The 22,410-nt window shown below is 42.1% G+C and overlaps 1 protein-coding gene across 3 annotated transcripts in view; it reads right to left on the minus strand.

Annotated features, from left to right (window-relative positions):
• Positions 1–22,182, minus strand: part of sptan1 (spectrin alpha, non-erythrocytic 1) — a 37,778-nt gene extending 15,596 nt beyond the window's left edge. For 2 of the 3 annotated variants that reach the window (XM_080874333.1, XM_080874332.1), the window contains exons 1-26: positions 22,030–22,182; positions 14,433–14,672; positions 14,220–14,345; positions 13,454–13,594; positions 10,216–10,496; positions 9,960–10,104; positions 9,706–9,860; positions 9,096–9,231; positions 8,844–8,945; positions 8,612–8,749; positions 8,418–8,528; positions 8,215–8,292; positions 7,965–8,120; positions 7,617–7,821; positions 6,259–6,440; positions 5,934–6,177; positions 5,647–5,769; positions 5,299–5,516; positions 4,877–4,969; positions 4,645–4,779; positions 4,292–4,440; positions 2,517–2,715; positions 1,576–1,680; positions 1,447–1,479; positions 1,306–1,341; positions 749–796 (exon numbers count right to left, since the gene is read on the minus strand). In XM_080874333.1, the coding sequence (XP_080730459.1) occupies positions 749–796; positions 1,306–1,341; positions 1,447–1,479; positions 1,576–1,680; positions 2,517–2,715; positions 4,292–4,440; positions 4,645–4,779; positions 4,877–4,969; positions 5,299–5,516; positions 5,647–5,769; positions 5,934–6,177; positions 6,259–6,440; positions 7,617–7,821; positions 7,965–8,120; positions 8,215–8,292; positions 8,418–8,528; positions 8,612–8,749; positions 8,844–8,945; positions 9,096–9,231; positions 9,706–9,860; positions 9,960–10,104; positions 10,216–10,496; positions 13,454–13,594; positions 14,220–14,345; positions 14,433–14,669 (3,576 nt within the window). In that variant the 5' untranslated portion in view covers positions 14,670–14,672; positions 22,030–22,182. The remainder of the gene's footprint in view (positions 1–748; positions 797–1,305; positions 1,342–1,446; positions 1,480–1,575; positions 1,681–2,516; positions 2,716–4,291; positions 4,441–4,644; positions 4,780–4,876; positions 4,970–5,298; positions 5,517–5,646; positions 5,770–5,933; positions 6,178–6,258; positions 6,441–7,616; positions 7,822–7,964; positions 8,121–8,214; positions 8,293–8,417; positions 8,529–8,611; positions 8,750–8,843; positions 8,946–9,095; positions 9,232–9,705; positions 9,861–9,959; positions 10,105–10,215; positions 10,497–13,453; positions 13,595–14,219; positions 14,346–14,432; positions 14,673–22,029) is intronic. The other variant, XM_080874334.1, reaches the window with a different exon arrangement.
• Positions 22,183–22,410: the final 228 nt, after the last annotated feature.

Genomic DNA, 22,410 nt, shown 5'->3' on the forward strand with positions numbered 1-22,410 from the left:
GGCCAGAAATCCAAATCAGCTCCAGAGAAATTACTTTCCATCACCAAAAGCTCACAATTACAGGTTGGTACTTTATGAGAATTCATAAGCTTTGGGGTTGCAAAAATGAAGTTATCTAACTGGTTAAGCATTTGCAGTTAGACCGTATAAAATATACTGATCTTGAGGCTAGAGTGTAAACACAGAACATCAGTGGACTGAAAGGAGCTCCTGAAAAGAGATCCTGTTTTAAATTTTTTTGCACTTTTGGTGGAAAAGTGGCTAAGAGGGTCAAAGTCATTCCCACTAACAGATACATTTCAAGAACAGTTTAACAGTGACACAAGGAAAGCTAGATTTAACATATTTCACTCAAGCACAGTCATGCAAATAATGTGCTCAATTTATGCTACTTTGCACTGAGTATTTGATGAGCACAGACAGCGATGGACAAACAAAAGTAGGTGGATGATGGAGATGAGATGCACAGGACTGGTTGCATGGTAAGAACATTACAAACAAAGAACATGACAGGTTTAGCATAACTTATGCATTATGTCATTCATATTACAGCAACAATAATTAGGACCAGGACAGGACAAATGGTGCGGGAAGCATTGTGTTAAAAACAAAAACAAAAGGAACACTGCTCATACTGAAGTCAGGTTTCAGTGAACATGAGGGGATAGATCATGTGACACTATCACAGTATGGTTAGTGTTTCTGATCGCAATGCGCAGAGTGGTTGGATTGGACTTGTTCATCTTACCTTGATTGTATTAAAGTTAGCCGTTGTTTGAACAGCCAAGCGTATATTCTAAAGTCAAAGGTAAACCAAACATGGACATGGAGGGAAGGACACAAAAAACACCACACCAGTCAAGAGCGTTATGGAAAATCCCAGGGTTAATCTTGGTTCTCACAAGACCAACTGAGACACCATTCACTAGCACTGCAACCATGGCTGGAGGAGAATGAATCAAGCACTGTTTTTTGTTACAATCGAGACATCCCGAGACATGAAAACCGTTACAAAGGATCTTAGGAATAAATTACGAGTTTCCAAGCTCTTCAGTTGTCTCATCAATGTCTAATCATATTCTACAAAGTCATGAGTCATCATGCCCCATGCTAGTAAAATGTAATTCTGGGCATGATTGCAGGAAACAAGTACACAAGTATCAAACACTGAGCAGTCATGCATGGTTACAGTATCAAATCAAGACTGATTAGCTGCCAAGTATTTTCAGGTGATGCATGTTCTTTACAAGATCATCTGAAGGTTTGAGGATGTCTTGAGGCCAATTACTGTTAGTTAGAGCTTACCTTCCATGGAGATGCAGTCTTAGAATCCGCTTCATCCTGTTCAACAAATGAGACACACAAGTAAGCACACTGCTATGATATCTAAAAAATGTCTTAATTATTATAGTGGATGCAAATATAAATAACAGAAACTACACCAACCTTGCCAGGAGCAGCACCAAGCAGCTCTTGTTGCTGGAGATGAGGAGAAAAAAAACGTTTTTTTAAAAGGACAGCTAATTATGGCTCATTTATGTGACATAACATACGATCCAGAGAGGTAGCGCCTACCTGAGCCTGAACCATGGGGGCCTCCTCAGCCATAAGGCCTTCAGACTCCAACTCTGAAGCCACTTTGTTGATATCCCTCAGACGAGACTCATTGGCCTTGAGGTCCTGGAAAGAGAGAAAGAACAGTGTCATACACTGTCTGTTCAAATTCAAATACATACATGGGGCGATCGTGGCTCAAGAGTTGGGAGTTCGCCTTGTAATCGGAAGGTTGCCGGTTCGAGCCCCAGCTTGGACAGTCTCGGTCGTTGTGTCCTTGGGCAAGACACTTCACCCGTTGCCTACTGGTGGTGGTCAGAGGGCCTGGTGGCGCCAGTGTCCGGCAGCCTCGCCTCTGTCAGTGCGCCCCAGGGTGGCTGTGGCTACAATGTAGCTTGCCATCACCAGTGTGTGAATGTGTGCGTGAATGGGTGGATGACTGGATATGTAAAGCGCTTTGGGGTCCTTAGGGACTAGAAAAGCGCTATATAAATTCAGGCCATTTACCATAAAAAAAAGAAGGTTTTCATATGACTGCTGCAGTTCTATGTTACACAACTTAATTATTTGTGTGTTTCGCACACTGTTGTGGAGGAATTTTTTGCCTACTTTTCTTTACAGTGTTGCTTCAGTTCGCAGGAATTTGCTTCTGCACAACTCTGTGAACATCCAATCACATCATTTCAGTGGGCTGAGCTCTGAATTTTGACTGGGCCTTGCAACACCTCTATGCTTTTTTTCTTTGTTTTTTGTAGATTTGCTTCTGTGCTCTGGATCACTGTCCTACTGCATGGGCCAAATTTAGTTGTTATATGGTCACTGAATTGTTGTGTTTACAATTCACATACAAGTAAAGACCATATGCAAGTAATTCAGATAACTTTAAGTCAATAGTCATGTAGAATTTTTGGGAAAAGGATCAAGCTTAAAAAACAAAACAAACGAAAAACAACAGACATTACCTTCTGGAAGTCATCAAACTTCTTCTGTAGAACCTCAACCTGCTCCAGATCAGAGCCCATCTCCTCATTAGTGAGGGTGCTCTCCTTCTCATGAATCCACTGCTGGAGCTCGTTGGCCTCACGGAATAACATAAACTTTTTGCAGCTTTTCTCAAGCATGTCCTTGCGCTTCTCCCCCAACTCTAACAGAGTACCATATCTTGGAAAAAAGAACATTAAAGAAAGAGAATGTAAGCGAAGCAGTAGAAAAAGATTTTTACAAACTTTAAAAAAGTGAAATAAAATTTAAAAAGTGGGTGGACACTGACATGCTTTGTGTTTGGAGTCTGTAGACATGGGACATGAGAAGGAAGCCTTGCATGGTATGGCTGACAGAAATTTATTATCATAATTGATGAGTAGTGTAGTAATGAAGGGGTCCCATTCTCCACAACGTTTTACTCTTGTGTCAGGAAACATCCACACATATTTCTCTCTGGTCTTCATGACATTTTATAGATGCATTGAATAATCTAATAAAACCAGTACCTGGGGGCAGGCATCATCCTGATGATGGGGAGTGTTTAAGGACCAAAGCATCTAGAAAATCTTGATAAAAAGAGGGGGGGGGGGAGCCTCTCCCAGCTACCATGGGGTGAAAGGCAGAGCACACCTTGGACAGGTTGCCACTTTCATGCAGGGCTAAGAAGTGTTTAGAGTATTCAACAACACTACTACAATGATAATAAAATGAGATGTGTTATTTTAGCAGGGAATGTTAATCTGAAGTTTAGCAAGCATTACATTGGAAATTCGTAATGTCAGGGAAAAAGCCTAATTGGTCAAAGTCAGACTAATTTTTTTTCTTTTAATCATTTATCCTTCTTTACTTTTTTATTTTCTACCAGTCTAAAAGTAAATAAGCACATTTTGTGTTGAATTTAAAGGCATCATAAAGAACATGGTTAAAATAATGTGTGGTCATTTTTCCTGAGAGCTGTGTTTGCTTTGTTAGATTTTTAATAAGGCTCTGGGATGTTGCTGTAAAATAAAAGTAGTGACATAAATACTGTATGCTCCTTTTAATAACTTTTCATCCACTTTTGTGAAACCTAGGTGCCAGCAAGGCACCTAGCCTCTGGGGTTACAGCTGTAGTAACGTTGTTCCAAACTAAACCCAGACACATCGACAAGCCAGTTTGTTACACAAACATATGTCACACAAATTTCAAATAATTTTTGAATATTTCACTGATTCATTGAGACACCTAAGAACCAATCAAATCCCAGTGTGTGTAGGGCAGAACATAAACTGACATCCCTATAGGGTAACCTGGGATAAGAAGGATGTAACAGATGTGCATCAGAAGCTGCTTCTATCCTGGACTGAATAGAGGCCAGGGTTGAAATACACACAGTGTCACACAACATGGAATTTGGGGTGGGTGATGGATGATATCTATTATAGGTATCACGACCACAAGTACACGCAGAGGGGCACTGGTTCCTACTCACAGCTCTTCCACCTGCTTCATGCGCACAGACACGCTGCAGGCCTCCTTGGTGACAAGCCTGCACAAGCGGCAAGGCAAGGCGAAAGCACAGCAAGAAAAGATTAAGTAGTTAAACACAGAGATAGGACAGCAGACGAAACAGGACAAGGGGCCAGGAGCAAGGTAATTAGTGTTAAACAACTGGATGGAAGTAAAGAAAGACTAAAGTGCAGAGCAGACAGGTTAAAGTGGATTAGTGGACCCGATTCTGAAACAGAAGAGTTCAGGCTGTGGGTTTCTTACTGATTTTCAATCTGGTCTTGGCGGAGTGCAATGCTGCCATGTTCATCCAGCAGGTTCTCCCTGGATGAGGATTGGGTGGGGTCGAGCTTCTTCACATAAGCAGCAGGAACGAAGCCCTGGCGATCATTCACCTCCACTTTCCACCAGTCCTGCAGCAGGGGAGAGATGAAGTCATTAGTATGTAATGTGGCGGGGTGGATGAGAGTCAGGCAGTAGAGCTGGTCATCTACTAATAGGAAGGTTGGTAGTTTGATCCCTGGCTGCTGCAATCTGCATGCCAGATCTGCAATATCCTTGACCAAGATACTAAATTACGATATTTACTGATGCTGGACTACTTCACAGTGCCGTACCTTGTTAGTGCTGTTGAGGAGAGTGAGAATGTCTCCTTTCTTCATGGTAACTTCACGTGGGCTCTTCTCCTGATAGTCATACAGGGCCAGGACCAGCTCCTTCCCGGTCTCATCATCGGTTGGTGCAACTTGTTGCTGTTTAGTTAAAAGAAACTTGTTACTGATTTTGTGTTCTGCGAATAGACAGTGATGCTTCAGAACAGATGAGAATTCAGGGACTTTTTAAACTTACCCTGCAGGACTGGGCCTGCTCCTTCAGGGCTTGGATACTGCTGCCGTAAGCGCTCAGGTCAGACATCAGGGCTTCGTGCTTCTTTAGCAGAGCCTGTGGAGAAGAAACAACTCAGCACAACTACATTTCTCACAAAGGGAACTAATTGGAAGCTTTAAGCCCGCTTTAACTTTTAATAGAGCAAAAACAAAACAAAAAAAATAACAAAACCCCCCAAAACGACATCATAAGATTTTAAACTTTAACAGCACAACAATAATTCATTGGTAGTGACAGTTACAGTGGTGTGAAAAGTGTTTGCTCTCTTCCTGATTTCCTATTTCTTTGTATGTTTGCCACACTTAAATGTTTCAGAACATATTTAAATATTAGACAAAAACTTTTTCACACCACTGTATATTCTTCTGTTGTAAAATCTGTACCTCAGCTGAGTCCTCATCTTTGCCATAGTCTGTGCTCCCAACAATGGGTTCCTTTTCCCTCATCCAAGACTCGGCCTCGTTAGCATCAGCAAAGTATTGCTGGGCCTGCAGAGAGTCCTCAAGGTCCTGTCTCCTCTGGGAGGCCTTGGCCTTCAGAGTGTCCCAACGCCCATGCAGCTCAGCCAGCTTAGCCTTCACATCCTCACCAGCAAAGTGACCTGGACACCACACCCATGAAACCTCAGCTGTTTTTCCCCCCCCACTGTTGCAGTGATATTTTACTTGCATTTAAACATCACCATCATCTCACTGAAGATAACAGAGGAATCTTAGGATTTAAATCAATACCTTCCTCCACCATAGCTTCTCCCTTCTGGGTGACAGCCTTAATGCGAGGCTCGTGACCTGTGATTTCAGCCTGCAGAGCCTGGTGCTTCTTCAGCAAGTTCTGGACACCAATCAAGTCTTTGCCTGAGAAAAAAACGTCAGAGAAACATTTTATGGAGCTCCAGTGATCTGAAATATGAGGCTCCAGTTTAAACTTTATTTCTGAAATGATCACTTTCAATGAGTATATACCTCCAATTACAAACTTTAATTTCTTAGAGCTGCATAGACAATTAGTCTGATTTTACCTCTGTTAGTAGAGGCAGCGATGGGCTCTTTCTCACGGATCCAAGTCTCCTCATCTTCAATATCTCTGAACAGCTGCTGCAGCCTTAGAGAGTCTGACAGCTTCTGCTTGCGTGCAGCCATGGGTTCACGCAGAGCTTCATACCGAACCACCAAAGCCTCTTGCTTCTTGCGGATGTTGTCAGCATCAAAGTGGCCAGCCTCCTGGAACTGGCGGGCCTGGATTGTTATGCCATCAATCCGATCCTGATGGGGACATTTACATTAGTGTCGCATTCACCAAAGCAGTGTATGGGAGCTCCATAATTTGGGCTGAGTGCTTGTTACCTGGTGCGCTGCCACATCAGCCTCCAGCAGTGCATGTTTCTTCTGCAGGTTCTGAACACTTGTCAAGTCTTTTCCATAATCATCTGAAGCCAGGTGGCCCTCCACTTCATACAGCCACAGCTCTATGTCCTCTACATTTCTGTTGAACTGCTGCTGCTGGTTGGCTTCACGCAGCTTGATGCCTTTAAAGAAAAAATAAAAAAGCTCTGACTGTTGTTCCGAATCACCAGGGACAGACTTTTCTTTCATGGGCTTTCCAAGTACATTAATGGCCCAGCTATTCAGTTCAATTCATTTTTATTTATACAGTACTAAATAACTCAAGATAAAGACTCAACAAAGAAAATAAAAAACCCTAACTATTATATGGCCCCCTTTGAGGAAGCACTTTGGCGACAGTGGGAAGGAAAAACTAGAACCAATGAACTAGTTCAGATACAGACTGTTTCTCATTTTAGAGATATTGCTCAAACAGAAGAAAGCAGTCCCACATATTTGTTTAATATTCGTAAAAACGACTCCAAGATTCCTCACCGTGTTACTGGAGGCAAAGATAATGCCATCTGGTTAGATACCATATTTCTATGATTGTCAGGGCCAAGTACAATAACCTGGTCTTTAAAACACTCCTGCACTTTAACTAATTGGTGTATATTTGGCTTAATGGATAGATACAGTTGTATGCTATGTCTTCTGATGATAATGCCTACGGGAAGCGTGTATAATGTAAACAGAATTGGTCCTAGTACAGAACCCTGTGAACTCCATAATGAGTATTAGCGTGCGAAGAGGACTCTCCACTTACATGAACAAATTGGAGTCTATTAGATAGATATGATTCAAAACACCTGTAATACCTACAGCATGCCCTGAACACTGGAATAAAATATTATGGTCAACAGTATCGAACGCTGCACTGAGGTCTAGCAGGACAAGCACAGAGATGAGTCCACTGTCAGAGGCCATAAGAAGATCATTTGTAACCTTCACTAAAGCTGTTTCTGTGCTGTGAGGAGCTCTGAAACCTGACTGAAACTCTTCAAATAACCCATTCCTCAGCTAAAGTTGTGGTCAGATGTTGACATTAACTCATCATGAGCAGAAATGTAACAGTAATTGCTTTGAGTTGTTCTTTTCCCATGGTAGAATAACTGAATGACTTTTGTCCCTGTGTGGTTTAGAGAAAAATAAATAAAATTCTAACTGTTGCACTGTTTTCTCAGTGGGTATCCAGCAGTTTATTTGTTCTTTTGTGTGTGTGCACAAACATACACAAAAGCCCTGCCACTCTTCATGCACTTTGTCACTGTGCACAGCTCAAATCAAATCTTTATGTTCACTTTTCCTCCAAACTATACCTTTGAGCTCAGTGGCCTCCAGCAGTTTTTTCCACTGAGAGCTGACTTCTTCCATGTGACCAGAAACCTCAGTTGAGGCATAATGCTTTCCATCCAGCAGCTCCTGGCCTGACTTCTGCAGGGCATCGATTCGGCTTTGGTTAGCAGACAGCTCCGCTTCAAAGGCCTGGTGTTTCTGCACCTTGCCCTGCAGGTTGGAGGGGTCCTGTTGACAGGAGAGCAGAGACACAGAATTTCAGCAATGGAGAAAACAGACAAAAAAGAAAACATCACAATGCACAAATGAAAAAAAAAAATGGGAGACACAAATATCGGGAGAAGACAATATCAATTTCTTTCACAAATTACCTTGTAAGCCTCATCAGTAGCAGTCTTCATCTTTTCATTGATCCAGCTCTTAAGCTCATCAGAGTCCCTGAAGAACTGCTGGAGGTGGAAGGAGTCCTCCAAGGCAGCACGACGAGACTGAGCACGGTCATGCAGGGCATTGCGGCGGCTGAGTAGCTATAAATGCAACAAGGAGAGAAAACACATTTTCAAAGAAAGCCTATTGTATTTGATTTTATGTCTGATGTGGAAAGCAGACAGCAGTGCTTACAGCATCTCTGCGTGTAGCCACATCCTCTTTGGCATAGTGGTTGTTCTGAATCAGTTTGGTAGCAAATTCATCCAAAGCCTGGAGATGTGCAGCACAAACAGATTAAAGGTTAATTTCAATTTACAATTCTCACACAGTGGCAATAATTCAAGAATAGAAGATGCAATAATCATCATGTAACTGGGCAAATTTAATAAACTTACAGTGATCTTCTCTTCTTGAGCACTCAGCGACTTCTCAAAATCTTCGTGTTTTTTAAGCAGTGCCTCTACGCTGTCCAGGGAGTCACCAAGGTCTTCATTCAGGAGGAAAGCCTACGCAAGGAGAATACATGAAAAACTGCCACAGCACATCTTTTTGCTAATAAACACCAAGCTCTTCTGGTGTGGTAACTCACCTCTTGCTTGCTCATCCAGTTGTCAACTTGCTCAGTATCCCTGTAAAAGAGCTGCAGGTCCATGCACTGCTCATACTGCTGCCTGCGAACCTCCCACAACTCCAGCAGAGACTCCTTTTCTGCAGCAAGGACACCAAGCTACACAAAATACACCAAGAAGAGCATTTTAAATGCTAGTATGACACAGATGAAGAGTGGAGAAAATTCTACCTACACGGTGTCATAATCCTACCTTTTCCTTCACCTCATCAGAGGCATAGTGTCCTGCACTGAGCAAGGCCTGGCCAGCTTCATCTGTAGTTCTAAAACTGTCCTCGTGAGCGTCAATCTCTCCCTAAAAAAATATAAATAAGAAAAACATGGAAACAGGTTGACTAACACAGGGTGTGAATTATGAGACAAAAGGATTTGACACTTTCTTGAGCCTTTACACTAAGTGCAAAGACACTTTAGGCTGGAGGTCTCTATAGTTTAAAGATTTTACCTTGTGCTCCTGATGGCGGTCTAACAGGGCCTCAGCTCCAGCCACATCATTGGCCAGTTCATCAGCATTGATCAGAGCCTTCATCTCAGTTACCCAGCTAGTCAGATCCCTAAAGTCAGCAGTGAAACGCTGCAGCCTAAAACAAATCATCAAAAAAAAGACAGAATGAGCAAACTTGGTTGGACAAGCTGGACAGGCCTGAGCTCTTGGCAAATATGAACTGAAAATTACTCTGTACATAAGACCCCACAAAGTCCCCAAAGATTCACACAGAAGTCTAAATCAGTTATAAATCCTAGAAAGGTTTATGTGCATGTGTGTTTTCATTCCCCGATATAAGTTATACTTTTGTTGTGTATGTAGTATTTCACTGTTATCATCATCATTATATCCCATATATAGACCTGGGTACATTAGTTTGTTGTTGTTGTTCATCAGCGTTAATTCTAAAAACATGTCAGGTAAAGTAATTATATATTGTGAACAGCTTGTTGTTTAAAACAGAGTGATATGCTCCAACACATGGCCTTTGCATATAACTTTATCTCCTGGCTTCTGTGAAAGGTTGATGAATGATTTGCTTGTTTTACTGCATTTATTGGTATTTTACTGGTAGGAGTCGTTCAGACGGGCACGGCGCTCAGTAGACAGAGTGCAAATCTGTTCCCAGTTGGTGATAAGTTCGTCCTTTTTCAAATGGATCTGCGAAGCGTTCTGGGGATGTGTCTGCTGCAGGTGCTCAGCGTCACCGCCCAGAGTTTTGACCTGATTTAAGGAAGGAGAACACAGCAAGTCAGGATATCAAGTTTTTAACTTCCCTTTTACTATATTTGCTAACATAGCGGAGATCGGCATTTGCCCTACCTTATCTTCCAAAGCTGCCAGGTCTCTCTCCAGGCCCTCATGTTTGCGCAGCAGAGCCTGAACACTGGCCAGGTCACGCCCAAAGTCATCGGACCCCATCAGCTGCTCCTTCTCCTTGATCCAGCTGATGGTTTCATCCACATCCCTATTCGAGGTAAACACACAGTCTGTTACTAACGGCAGCATGACAAAGAAAAAAATGAACATACACACAGTGTAAGAGTTTTTCATGTGTTATGGTTATGACGCTGCTTACCTGTTGAAGCGCTGCACCTCAGCAGCTCCAAACAGCTTGCCCTGCCTCTGTTGGGCCAGGCCCTTCAGGCGCTGCCAGGCCGCGTTGACCTCGTCCTGCTTGCGCACAATGAGCTCTGCCTCTGGATGGGATTCCTGGATCAGCTTAGCTGCAAGCTGGTTCACCTCATTCACGCGTTCCTCATGGGCAGCCAGATCCGTCTGGAACTCCTCAAACTTCTTTTGCAGGAGCTGTACGTGCTCCAGGTCCTGGCCCAGCTCTTCTGATGTGGCAATGGCCTCCTTTAGGTAAAAGTGGAGAAAGAGAAAGTTAAAAAAAAGAGAGAAAGTATGCCTTGGTGCTTTACTATCTGATACAATGAGTCTGGCTTTCGTTAGAATTCAAAATAATTGCAACAAATATAGGCCTCAAGTCTCCAAGCGGACACGACCTCTGTAATCTTCAGGTTTGTAAAGCAGTGTATAAATGAGGACTCTTTGGAGGATTGCCTGTTTGAGTCGGGTGACAGGTGACTGACCAGGTCGACAAATTAGAGCTTCTTTTCGTCCTCTCTGGCCCGATGTACCGAGCGGCACAAACAGCTTGGCCAAAAGATGCGATCGCCACTATTTTACAAAATAAAATGTTTTTCCAAGCTTTCCAAAACCCACTCAAACAGTTTAGTACACCACAAACACAACTAATTTTCTTACCAAAGGACAATCAGGAATCCTAACATACAAGTCTATGTCCACGCTTTGTGGACGTCTTTCTTTTCCCTCACATCATCTCACTGACTGGATTACTTCATATTACAGGTGTGGAAAAGTGAAGCCTAAATGTAAATTGGGAAAATAATCCCATGCCCTTGGCATAATCCCCTCACACCCCCAAACACCACTGGGGTGCATTTCCTCAGTGAATCCTGGTCAAATGCTGGCCTCATGAATGCTGGTCAAATTCAGACCACCCGCATGGGCAGTTGGGATTTGGTTGCAAAACCTTCTCCCATCACAAGAGGGAGCCAAAGTAATTTCCACTGTGGGCTGCCTGGCTTTGGGCCTTCTCTCAGCAAAAGTAGAGAGATGAGGAGAGTGGGCTGTGAGGGCATTCAAGCGAAGATACCGCTTGCAATTTGCAACCAACCCTTACAGATTTCACAGAGTTATTTCCTCTCATGCAAAATCATGAATCAGCCAGAATACTGCAAGAAGAAATATCTACCTTGCTATAAATATGAGAAATACCTCAGGAGCAGAGCCAATGCAGATTTTACTCAAAGTATTTTCTCGTTCCCAAGAAGGGAGGGGGACTGCGTCTGATACTGGACTAAAGGGCACTGAATCAGCATTTCAGGTCTTACAAGTTCAGGATGCTGACAAATGCCACTCTGCTCTACATGTAGTGCGCCCAGGTGACTGGTTTACATTAATAGACCTGAAGGACCCATATTTTCACATCTCATTTACCCACTTCACATTAAATTCCTGCAATTGGTGATTCAGGGCAAAACGCACGAGTACTTAGTCCTGCCATTTGTCTCACTGAGCCCTTGGGTATTTGTGAAGTGCACCTAGCAACATGCATAGACGATTAGCTGCTGCTATCAGAGTCAGAAATGATGGGAAGAAAGCATGCCAGGGTGGCAGTGGATCACCTGATGGCTCTGGGTTTCACTACAATCTACAAAAAGAGTGTCCTGCAGCCAGCTCAGCCCATCTCTTTCATGGTGTGGAGATGTCTCCTATTTAGGCTATGCCGGCAGATGCTGGAATTAATGGCATCTTCACTGGCAGTCATCCCACTAGGCAGACTGCATGTGAGGGGATTTCAGTGATGGGTTGCATCCCTGAAACTATGCCCAAAGTGCCATGCCTACTACCATATCAGAGTGACAGCGCACTGCAATGCAGCACTCTGCCACTGGAGAAATCCTACATTTTTCACTCAGTGGGTGTCACTGGCAGCTGTCACAGCCAGGAAGGTCTTTCCCCTCCAACGAGACCTAGTTTCCCAGGCCAGGGGGGGGGAATCGTATAACCCCGCCCAGGTTGCCTTGCCCTGTGGGCTAATCTGAGTACGGAAGGACTACCTTAGAGGGTCATAGTCACTATTCATAGTGCTAGGGCCCCCTCCACAATGTCACTGTAATAGAATAAGTTTGTTTTTTGATGCTCTGTAACAGCAATCACCACTTTTCTGCAGGGGCTGTTAGATAAAGGAAAGGCCTTTTCCACAATTAAAGTATCTCTGGCAGACATTTCAGCCTGCCAAAGGAGCTTTACAGATAGCCCGGTGAGGCATTACCACTAGCCTGCCATTTTATGAAAGGGGCACGACAGCTCTACTTTCTCTCTAAACTTCTTGTGTCTACGTAGGATTTAACCTTAGTGCCGGGATGTCATTTGGAGGATTTATGTACGTTCTACTAGAGGGATGGCAACCTCTTGGGTCATCTTTAGGGGTGTCTCTGTAGAGAAAATATTTGCAACAACAAGCTGGGCTTCACCTTTGATCTTTGCAAGGTTCTACAGGTTAGATATCACTGCACCATCCCTAGCCCACACTGTCTTAAGTGTGGGTCCACATGAGATCTTTTAAGATGGCACTCAGTCATTCAGATAAGCTTAGCTGGCAATACGGGACTATGCAAATCCCCATAGTGAGACACCAAATTAAATGTTTGAAGGAGAACTTGGTGTCTCACCAGATCACACTCGTTGCACAAAGCGAGGAAGAAGTGCGCTTATCTTGAATGACAAGTGGCGCTGCATCACACCCTTTTATAGGGAGGAGGGTAGCTCCTCCCTGATGTCTTAACATAAAATAGATTTCTGCAGCCAAAATCTGACCAAGTGACCAACTTGGACTGATTTTTATTTTTTGTCTCCTTGTTTTCAACCGAGTTATCAGTTCCGTCACTACTTAGCAAACATAAACTAATGTAGGTCTATTAGCTGCAACCAACCAACCCACCAATGTTCTGTACTGGCACAAGACGCCACTAAACTTGTTCTAAAAACACATGTTTCTTAAATCCAGCCTTTATACATGTATTGTTTCATGTCCACTTTACAGGTCATGTCTAATTTTCTTGCAATGACGACAGCTAAACTGAACTGGTAAACTATGGTAACTGTAATTGTAACTACATCTGCCTTCATCCTCATTCTGTGAAATGGAGAGAAATCAAGTTCATATACTCATGCTCAAGTCTTTCTTTCTATGTTTAAAACAAACACAGAGATATGAATCTAACCTTGTCACTAATCCAGTCCAGGGCATCTTCACACTCACGCAGATACTGGACCAGTTTCTGGGCCTGCAACAGACGCATGCCCTTTTCCTTGGTTTTCTCCAGCAGGAGGTCCCACAGGTGATGCAGCTCCTCCAGACGAGTCTAGAGCACGTGACAAAGGTGGGAAGTGTTAATAAAGTTAGTGACAAGAAATTAGAAAATTATCTTGGATATATGTTGGAAAACCAAAGAGAAGTCTTTTCCACTGAAGATCGTGGAAGAGCCGATTCAAATGAAACACAGAGCATGCGATAAAAAGTACATTTTGAAACCGTTGAGTCAAAAATAGGGGAAAGCTGACTGAATCTTTAAGAATTCACAGCACTCAAGAGTCACACCACAGGTCAGCACCTACTTTTATATACTCGGCCATATTGACACTTGTAACTATTGGCCTCTGTTGTGTCCGGTAAGGCGTGTAGGACTGAATCGGATGGAAGGGGTTAATAGTCATCAAGAAGACCTACATTTTATGTGAGTGAAATTCTAATATTTTATTTTTCTCTTATGTTGCACTAATTATCAGGTATCTGTCTCTGTATGTTGCTCCTGTATATTTAGGGATGTAGCTTTCTAATAATAACAACAACTAATAAATAGTCAGGAAAGCAATGTTTGGTGTCACAGTGGCTACATCCATCGTGAACATACATATAACCCCAAAGCCCACCACAGGCATACCTAAATGTCAACACACTGCATATTAGTGTGCATTTTGGTAACTTACTCGAATAGTGTCAGATGCAAAGTGGCCCTCAGTGATCATTAGATTTCCAGTCTTGTCCAGTTTGATGATTGCTTCAGCGTTGGCCTGAACTTCAGCTTCAAAAGCTTGATGTTTCTGCAGCTTGCCCTGTGTATGAAAAACATATATGATAGAAGGTGCTCTTCTTACGGTCTAACAGGACTTAAATACATATACATTAAATAACTGACAGACCTGCAGGTTGGAAGGGTCCTTGTAGTTCTCATCAGAGGCAATCTGCAGCTTCTCCTGGATCCACTTCTCCAATTCATCGGCATCACGGCGGAAGAACTGAAAGCGATACGAGTCCTCCAGCTTCTGCCGGCGCACCATCGACAGCTCCTTGAAACGCCGGTAGCGGTCCAGGACCTGCTGCCGACGTTCCTGGATATCTTCAGCTGTCTCCAGCACTTTGGCTCCTGCGGTGTCCATTTTCTGGAAAAGCACCATCAATGACATACGTGCGATTATTTTGCATGCACATTTAAATAACAGCAGAGACAAATCAGCTGTGTATGGAAAAGCGAATGAAACATATCTCAAAATGGAAATTTATTTGGATGAAAAAATATGTCGCCTACACATCCTATCCACATAATCACATTATGGAAAACATGAACTTTAAAGAAAAGAAGGTTAAAATCAATCTTCAGCTTGTCTTGCTGTGTCTGAGTAGGGTTAGATATTTCTTTAAAAGACCCCAGTCTTTGCATTTTCCTGTTTACATTTAAACATTGTTATTTTTCTCACATCCCACTTTACTGCTTTTCTTTGGACTCAAACATGGATACAAAGAGCAAGGCTGCATGCTTTAACTCCCACCCACCCTATCCTGTCTCTAGCTAAGCAACCAAAGGGCCGGCAGCTGAAATACTAAAAATGACAAATGGGGGTGGGGGCGGAAATTCCACATGCATGCGAACAGTAACTAGGCTTCACTACACAAAGAGAGTGCAGCAGTCAGCTCATTCCCACTGTGCCCTAGGCCCCATGGTTAAAGTATCCTTGAACTGTGGCCAACAACCAAGTAGGAACGTTACATCCAACAAAACAGGATACTAATCTATCATTTCCAGCAGCTTAGCTTTAAACAACATATCTGATTAAACGTACTCATAAATTCTTAATCAAAGCAGTAACAAGAAACTAAAAAGTATAAATGGTAAATGGACGGGTTCTTATTTGGTTCTTTAATACTCTAAGTGAGCACTCACACAAGCACTTTTTTTCTATGCTTTTTCTATGCAAGTGCTTTCTAACTAACAGCAACACACAATCATACTTGGATGGATGCATCAGACTTGGGGTTTTATCTTGTATCAAACCTGTTCTGTCTTCTGAACCGCAGCCACTCCAATGTGAGTATTAGTAGTTTTATGATTTTATCAAACTGAAACGTGAGCTTTTAGCCTCTCTAATAAGAAGCAAAACAGAAACAGGGATGGAGGTATTGATCTGTTTGAATCAACCTCCAAGCACAACAGCTGAGACCAGACTGAGTGAGGGCGGGGCTATGCATGCTGTTAGATCTGCGTGTTTTTGTTGATGCTGCAGACAGCAACACAAAAACCGATGGATAAATGTGAGACAATTTCTTGGATTCCACTAATTCCCTCTCTGAATGACGTGGGGGTATTAGTGAAGTCAGCAGTCTAGCTGTGTTCAGCTTTTTATCAAGAACCAGAGATGGTTTGGTCCCCATAGACGCTAATATTTCTCCAGACAAGCAAGCATCCCAGGGGCTCAACACATGCAAAAACTCACAAAAATCTAGTCCAACAGTGTACTGTAAGCCGATTACGACCATCAACCCACCGCCTGACACAAAGTGATCTCCAGCTTGCACCCCTCCCCCTCTCCTAACTCACCCCATATCAGAGGGCCTAAATCATTCCAAGGATTTAACTGGACTCAGCCTCATTCTGCACAGTCATGCTGGCTGCTATATGACTGTGAATCTCTGTCTCCATCACCTAAGAACCAACATGACATTCTCAAGCTGCTGACAAAGGTAACAGCAACAGAATTATTCATCTCACTTGTCTTATTCTTCTCTGGGTTTGCAAGCTTCAACTAAAGCACACTGTTTACTCCTTTCTTGAAAAAAGGTAAATACGCTATAGTCAGACAGCACTGTGCTTCACAATATAAGCGCAGTCTCTACTGCTACTGCTTTAACCTGATAAAATCTTAGACATCACTTTATGTTCTAATTCCTTTAAAGCTGAAATTAATCCCTAAATCATTATTTTCATACTGCAAATTTTGCTGGTCTGACCTCATAAATGCAATGGCCCAGCAAATTTGTACAATCATTATATCCCTCTAATGTAATATAAAGATGACTAGTCTTAAGGGGACTGGATACATTATAGTCATTACTGTCAGATACCGGGTATAAATACTTCGACGTTTCAGTAAAAGTCTGACTGGAATTTAACATGTGAGTGTGAGCGAGTGTGAAGAACATTAGTGTGAAAGCAGGTCAATAACAGGCCTGTGACGCCATAAACACAAGACTGCATCTGCTGATAGCACTCCCTCCCCTTCTCTATCACTAGATAACAGCTTTCTCTCTTTTAGCCTCACTGCTGACAGTCAGGCAAAGGGGGTGGCCACAACCGTGTTAGCATGCCAGCTATATCCCACAGATGGTTGTAGTCATGTGACACTTGCTTCTATCTTCAAGACACATTAAAAATGTTATACTGGGCAGGAATGACAAAACTTTGAACAACCAGTTGCATAATACTGTGGAAGTCAGCAGCATTCCAAAGTCCAAGTATCTACTTTAAAGTGGACATGAAACACTTCATCTATAAAAGCTAATTTATACCATGGAGCCATGCTCTCAACAACTGACATAGATTTAACACCGTGAAGCTGGCTTTAAGAAATAAGTGTGTAAAGTTAAATTTTAAAAAACCAATAACTCTGGGAAAATAAGGACACTAAAACCAAAACTTTGTATAAGGAGGCCCCTTTTGTACCATCCCTGGGTGCAACAATGAGTTTTATGTTAAGAAACCCAGGATATACTAACATTCACTCTCCATCTCTTAAGCAGTCAGTGGTTCTTAGTTGTTTTGCTAGTGATGTAAAGTTCTGTACTGGCACAAGATGGTGCTAAACATGTTTTAAAAACTAACTTTAGGCACTTATTTCTTAGATCCAGCTTCATAGACAGGTTAAATCTATGTCAGCTTTTGAAAGCAGGGCTCCATGGTGTAAATTAGCCTCTATACATTTAAAGTTTCAGGTTCACTTTAACGCAGAAACACCCAAATTATCTCAATTTAGCGATTGTTCATTTCAATTTTATTTATATAGTGCCAAATTACAACAACAGTTGCCTCAACTATGAATATATTTGTCTGAAAACGTTCTAAAAAAATGTAATGTTGGGTTCACTGACAGATTTTTAGATTCCAGCTGCTTCTAAGTGTTGAGAGAAAACTTGCTTTGTCAGGTGATGAAACACTAAAGTGTGTGGGTGGATGGAGGACAATGGATATCGACCCTGAAATAGCTAGTATAATCAGGCAGCTCAGGAAGCAAACTGTGATGCCAACTTATCAGAAGGTGAGTGGTTCAATCCCCGGCACCTCTAAATCACATGTCAATGTGTCACTGGGAGAGATGCTAAACCTCAACATGAACCCACTGTATCCACTGGTGTATGTAGGTAAAAAGCATTTAAGTGCTGTACCAATTTTTGCATATGAATGTGGCTTGTAGACTAAAACACCCTTTGAGTGCTCAGTAAGGATAGAAAAGTGCTTGTAAGTACCTGCATGAATTTTTTATTGTATGGTCTCTAACACTGTCTATGCTTCCCTTTCTGTAGAATCAAAGCCATTAAAGTAAAACCATTAAGATATAAAAATGTAAGAAGGTATTCCATGTCATAAACACAGCTCTAACATGTGTAACACGGCAAACAACTTGGAGAGTTGTATAATATGGTCATATTTCAGAAACAACATGCCATTGTATGAAAACCCATTACTACGCCATGTAACGCCATGGTTATGCTAACAAAAACACAGCTATTAAGCCTTATTAAACAAAGTGCTTAATGCCAACTTAGATTCTCTGCAGTAGCAGTAGTAGACAGGATCACAGGAGGTGAATATCAAGCCAAGGACAAACCACACAGGATCAACTCTATCAAGTACATGTCTCAGATTAAGAGTGCGCTGAGCTTTCCTAAACACTGGGTTTATATCAGAGACGTCCACAGAGCAGCGGATGAAGTCATTCACTCAGCAACACCCAATCACTTCGGTGAAACATGTGTTTTGAATAGGGGTCACGTCTCATGAGCCGAGGCAGGCCTTTTTCCCTACTGAGGAATAGTGGAGGATGAAGGTGATGGTATAAAGGGAGTTATCCTGCAATCCAGCACGTTTGTGGCCTTCTCTTAATCACTAACAAATGTTACAGTATTTGGATTTTCAATATTTTCTGTCATATACAGTGTTACAGTTTTGTCAGTGTCATATACACCCAAGCCTTTACAAGTAAAAATCCTCACCTCATTATGCTCAGACTGTTTCTCTACTCTTCGATCTCTGTGACATCACTGAGAAAATCGAATATGCTTATCTCGAACACACTCAAATGATAGTCTAATACTGACGAAGACGCACAGCCAATTGGGAGACACATCTTAAACATAGTGTGGCCCTCAGGGGAGACGAGGTAAGCTGTTTAAGGATAGACTGAAGGGAAGCAATATTATTTTGAATACTGTAAATTGCTTGTAGCTACTTCAGTAGACTCCAGGAAAAGACATTATCCATGGATTAGCCCCTTTAGTAAATATTAAATCTATGTCTGACATCGAAATTATATGGTTAACTTTATATAATACATTAAATAGAACTGAAGATAAAAAAATGTGCAAACCAGCACTAATCAAAGCATTAGCCCTGAAAAAAAAAATGTTATCTGACAGGCACGAGAGAGGAGTAAGCCAACAAATCTAAGAGTTTTCTCAAAGACTGAACAGCCAGACTTTGAAGGGCATTTGTTAGGTTAACAGAGAAAAATTTTAAATGTTAATATCAGACTTCATGTGCATGCAAAGAATTTCACAGCAACACAAGACATGCAATAAAGAAACCTATTATCCCATAATGTCTCCATGAGAACAGGCTCAGTTGAAATCCAGACCAGATCAGAAAACTGCAAAACCAAAGCAATACACACACCAGATATGTCAAGTCTGGTTCCTCAGGTTCTCTTGTATCTTGAAAGAGCAGAGGCTACATCTGTGGCAAAGTCGTAGCCTGCAGCAGCATCTATAGACTTTACTGTACCCCTTAAAAGTCTGATACTGACGATAAAAAAAGAATTGTCTCATCTACTCCACAGACAGACGCATTGCACCTGCAATGACTATGCTGTACAAGAGAATAAGCCAAGATGTAGCCCTGCCCATGCGTCTCTCTCTCACTCTCTCCCTCTGCTCTGTACCTCCTCCCATCCCTTTACTCAGCAAAATAACATCCCAGCTGCCCTACGCTTTTCTCGAATCTTCTTTCTTAAAGAAACCAAAACACAAAGTGCAACACACTAACAACACACGGAGCCACACAGTGCTTACACAGACACAATCATTACCTTGAGTTTGGGTTTATCAATTGTCGACATGTTGCAGATCTGTATAGGGTGGCTACAGTACATGCCATCGATCCAGCAGTCATTAAAAAGCCATCAAAGGGGAGGAGTGGCAAAAAGAGGGCGCTTTCAGGAAGTTCATCAGATAATGCTTAAAGTACATCACTATACATTTGAGATCGAATAACTGGGTGTTAGGATGAGCGGAAAGTTCATGCAGCAGAAAGAAAATTAGTAGACTGGCTATGGTGCCTCTGCAGGCAGACCTGATAGGCCTGGAGACAGGGGGCCTAGTTTCTATTTAGGTCATAGTCACAGTGTAGTTCTACTGAAGAATAGCAATTTGTGAGCAATGCAGGCTGCTTGGCTTTTGCTGGTTAGAAATACTCAGTCTTCCATTGACAGAACCACAGGGTCTGGTGCAGCAATGATGTTGCTGATGTTAGTATCTTGGGTCCAGCTTTTTCACCAAGTTACTGTTTCAAATCAGACTGTCCTCATAGAAATTTTATACTGATGACAGTAAAAGAGTTCTTTGCACACTTCTGGATTCCAGATATCCCCACCAATTTGCTTTTTGATCCAATAAACAATCAAACAGAAACTTTAATTTTAAGCACTCTTGGCCGATATCTCAGGTGGATTTGACAGCCTCATTCTGTGCTCATATTTTAGATTTTTATTTCTTTAGCTCAACCAATGACAATTTGTGTCTGATATTAGTTAGATCAGAATAAATTAATGTTAACTGGTCTCACATAAGCTGATATGTTTTGTTTGTACATGAAAGCAGACACAGCTATGCTTTCTTAAATAAATGATTATACTATACAAACTCTGACAGTAAGTGTAAGGAGCTATAGTCAGCTGCCTCTCCAGTGACTTCCACCGTCCCTCCTGTTACTATTAAATGGCTCAGACTATGACATGGGCCTGCAGAATATGCGACACTGACATTTTAAGTTGTGAAAGTGGTCTGGCAAAAGTTAGAACACATACAGATCCCACTGAAACACAGATCCACAAACAGTTTTTCTTTAGAGGTACTGAATACAGGATTATATGGTATTGTTCAAGATAACATTGGTACAAACTTTTATGACATAAAAGTGTCATATCATGATATCGATTATACAGTGGCACCATGTATTTACATTCCTTAGTGCACACATTAATGAGACAAGCGTAGGTGAGTCCAACTGCTTTTGACAACAAAGCACAATGCTTAGGAAAGTTGCAAGAAAACTGGTGGAAACAGCAAAACTGTTTCACAATAAAAACATCAACATCGTATAACCGGGCTACAAAAGAACAGATGCTTGCTGTTGTTAATATATAAGTGACTCAACTGAGCGCAAAATGTATGTAAATGACAGTGTCATTTTCACATCCTTACTAAACTCCTTAAACACTAGCCTATTTGATTAGCAGTGTCTCCACCAAATTACATATAAATGATTAACTGTGAGTCAGTCCGCACTGAGATACAAGCAGGAGAGACAGATAAGGCCCGATGTTCAAAGGTATTCATCTGAACTGGGCGGCTCCCTTGTAGCATGGCCGACAAGCTAATGTAGCCGCTTCCATAAATATTATAAACCAATGCTTGATTAATTCTCAAAACATTAAGTGTAAAAACTGTGAGTGAAGATCAATTTCACTGGACAAGTAGGGAAAAACCTGTTAAGACTAACGGGCCAGCTAGCAGCTCATGAGTCTATACTCGCTCTTGAGAGCATATTAAATCGCCCACGACTGGCATCATAACAACATTACAACTTACATATAAGATTTATTATAGATAACCCCCCCATCAATCAATCGACTTGTCCAAGTTTAAACCGATCATTTTGTTTGAATGCAGCGTACATTTACGGGTATCAATGAAGGCTAACGTCATTAGGTAGGCGGCTAAAGCTAACAAGCCGACCGCCTCAGAGCCAAACAGGTTTACTTCTTCGCTCGTCGTTTAGGGTTTTTACATACCAGCTTAGAAAACATCGAACAATGAAAACGCTTGCAGCTGGTTAGCCTTAGCCATTCAGTTATCGAATGCACGGTATTTGGAGAGCAATGAAATTAATTCAACAAATCGTTTCCAGTTTGGAAACATGGTGCATGGAATCTGTTGTAATATACTCAATTCAAAATAACAGCACTTTCCTACCTCAGTGGGTTTATCAAAAAGTGTTTACAACTTGGTGCTTGTCCAGGCGAAACGACGACGAAGGACGTACAACCGCTGTCGATGGAGATGGGGGTGGCCTTTTTTTTTCTTTAACCCAAATGTGACGTCATTTTCAGCAGCTGCGCGGAAACAACCGAGGAGTGACGGGAGAAGCCGAAGCTCTGCTGATAACAGCGTCCAGTCTCATCCAAGGTCGCCAGGCTTTCTTTTTGTTAGTTGGCTTGACACAAACGTAACCCGCCGGGCTTTCTCTGCGAGTAACGATCCATATGAGTGCTGCCGGTTCCGGTGTTGTGCCAAAAAGTGATTGTCTGCCAGAAACTGATTGCCGTCCGCGGGAGCGCGCGCAGCTGCTTAAAG

The sequence above is a fragment of the Rhamphochromis sp. 'chilingali' genome (genome assembly GCF_963969265.1).
Source record: "Rhamphochromis sp. 'chilingali' genome assembly, chromosome: 2".
NCBI classification, from domain to species: Eukaryota; Metazoa; Chordata; class Actinopteri; order Cichliformes; family Cichlidae; genus Rhamphochromis; species Rhamphochromis sp. 'chilingali'.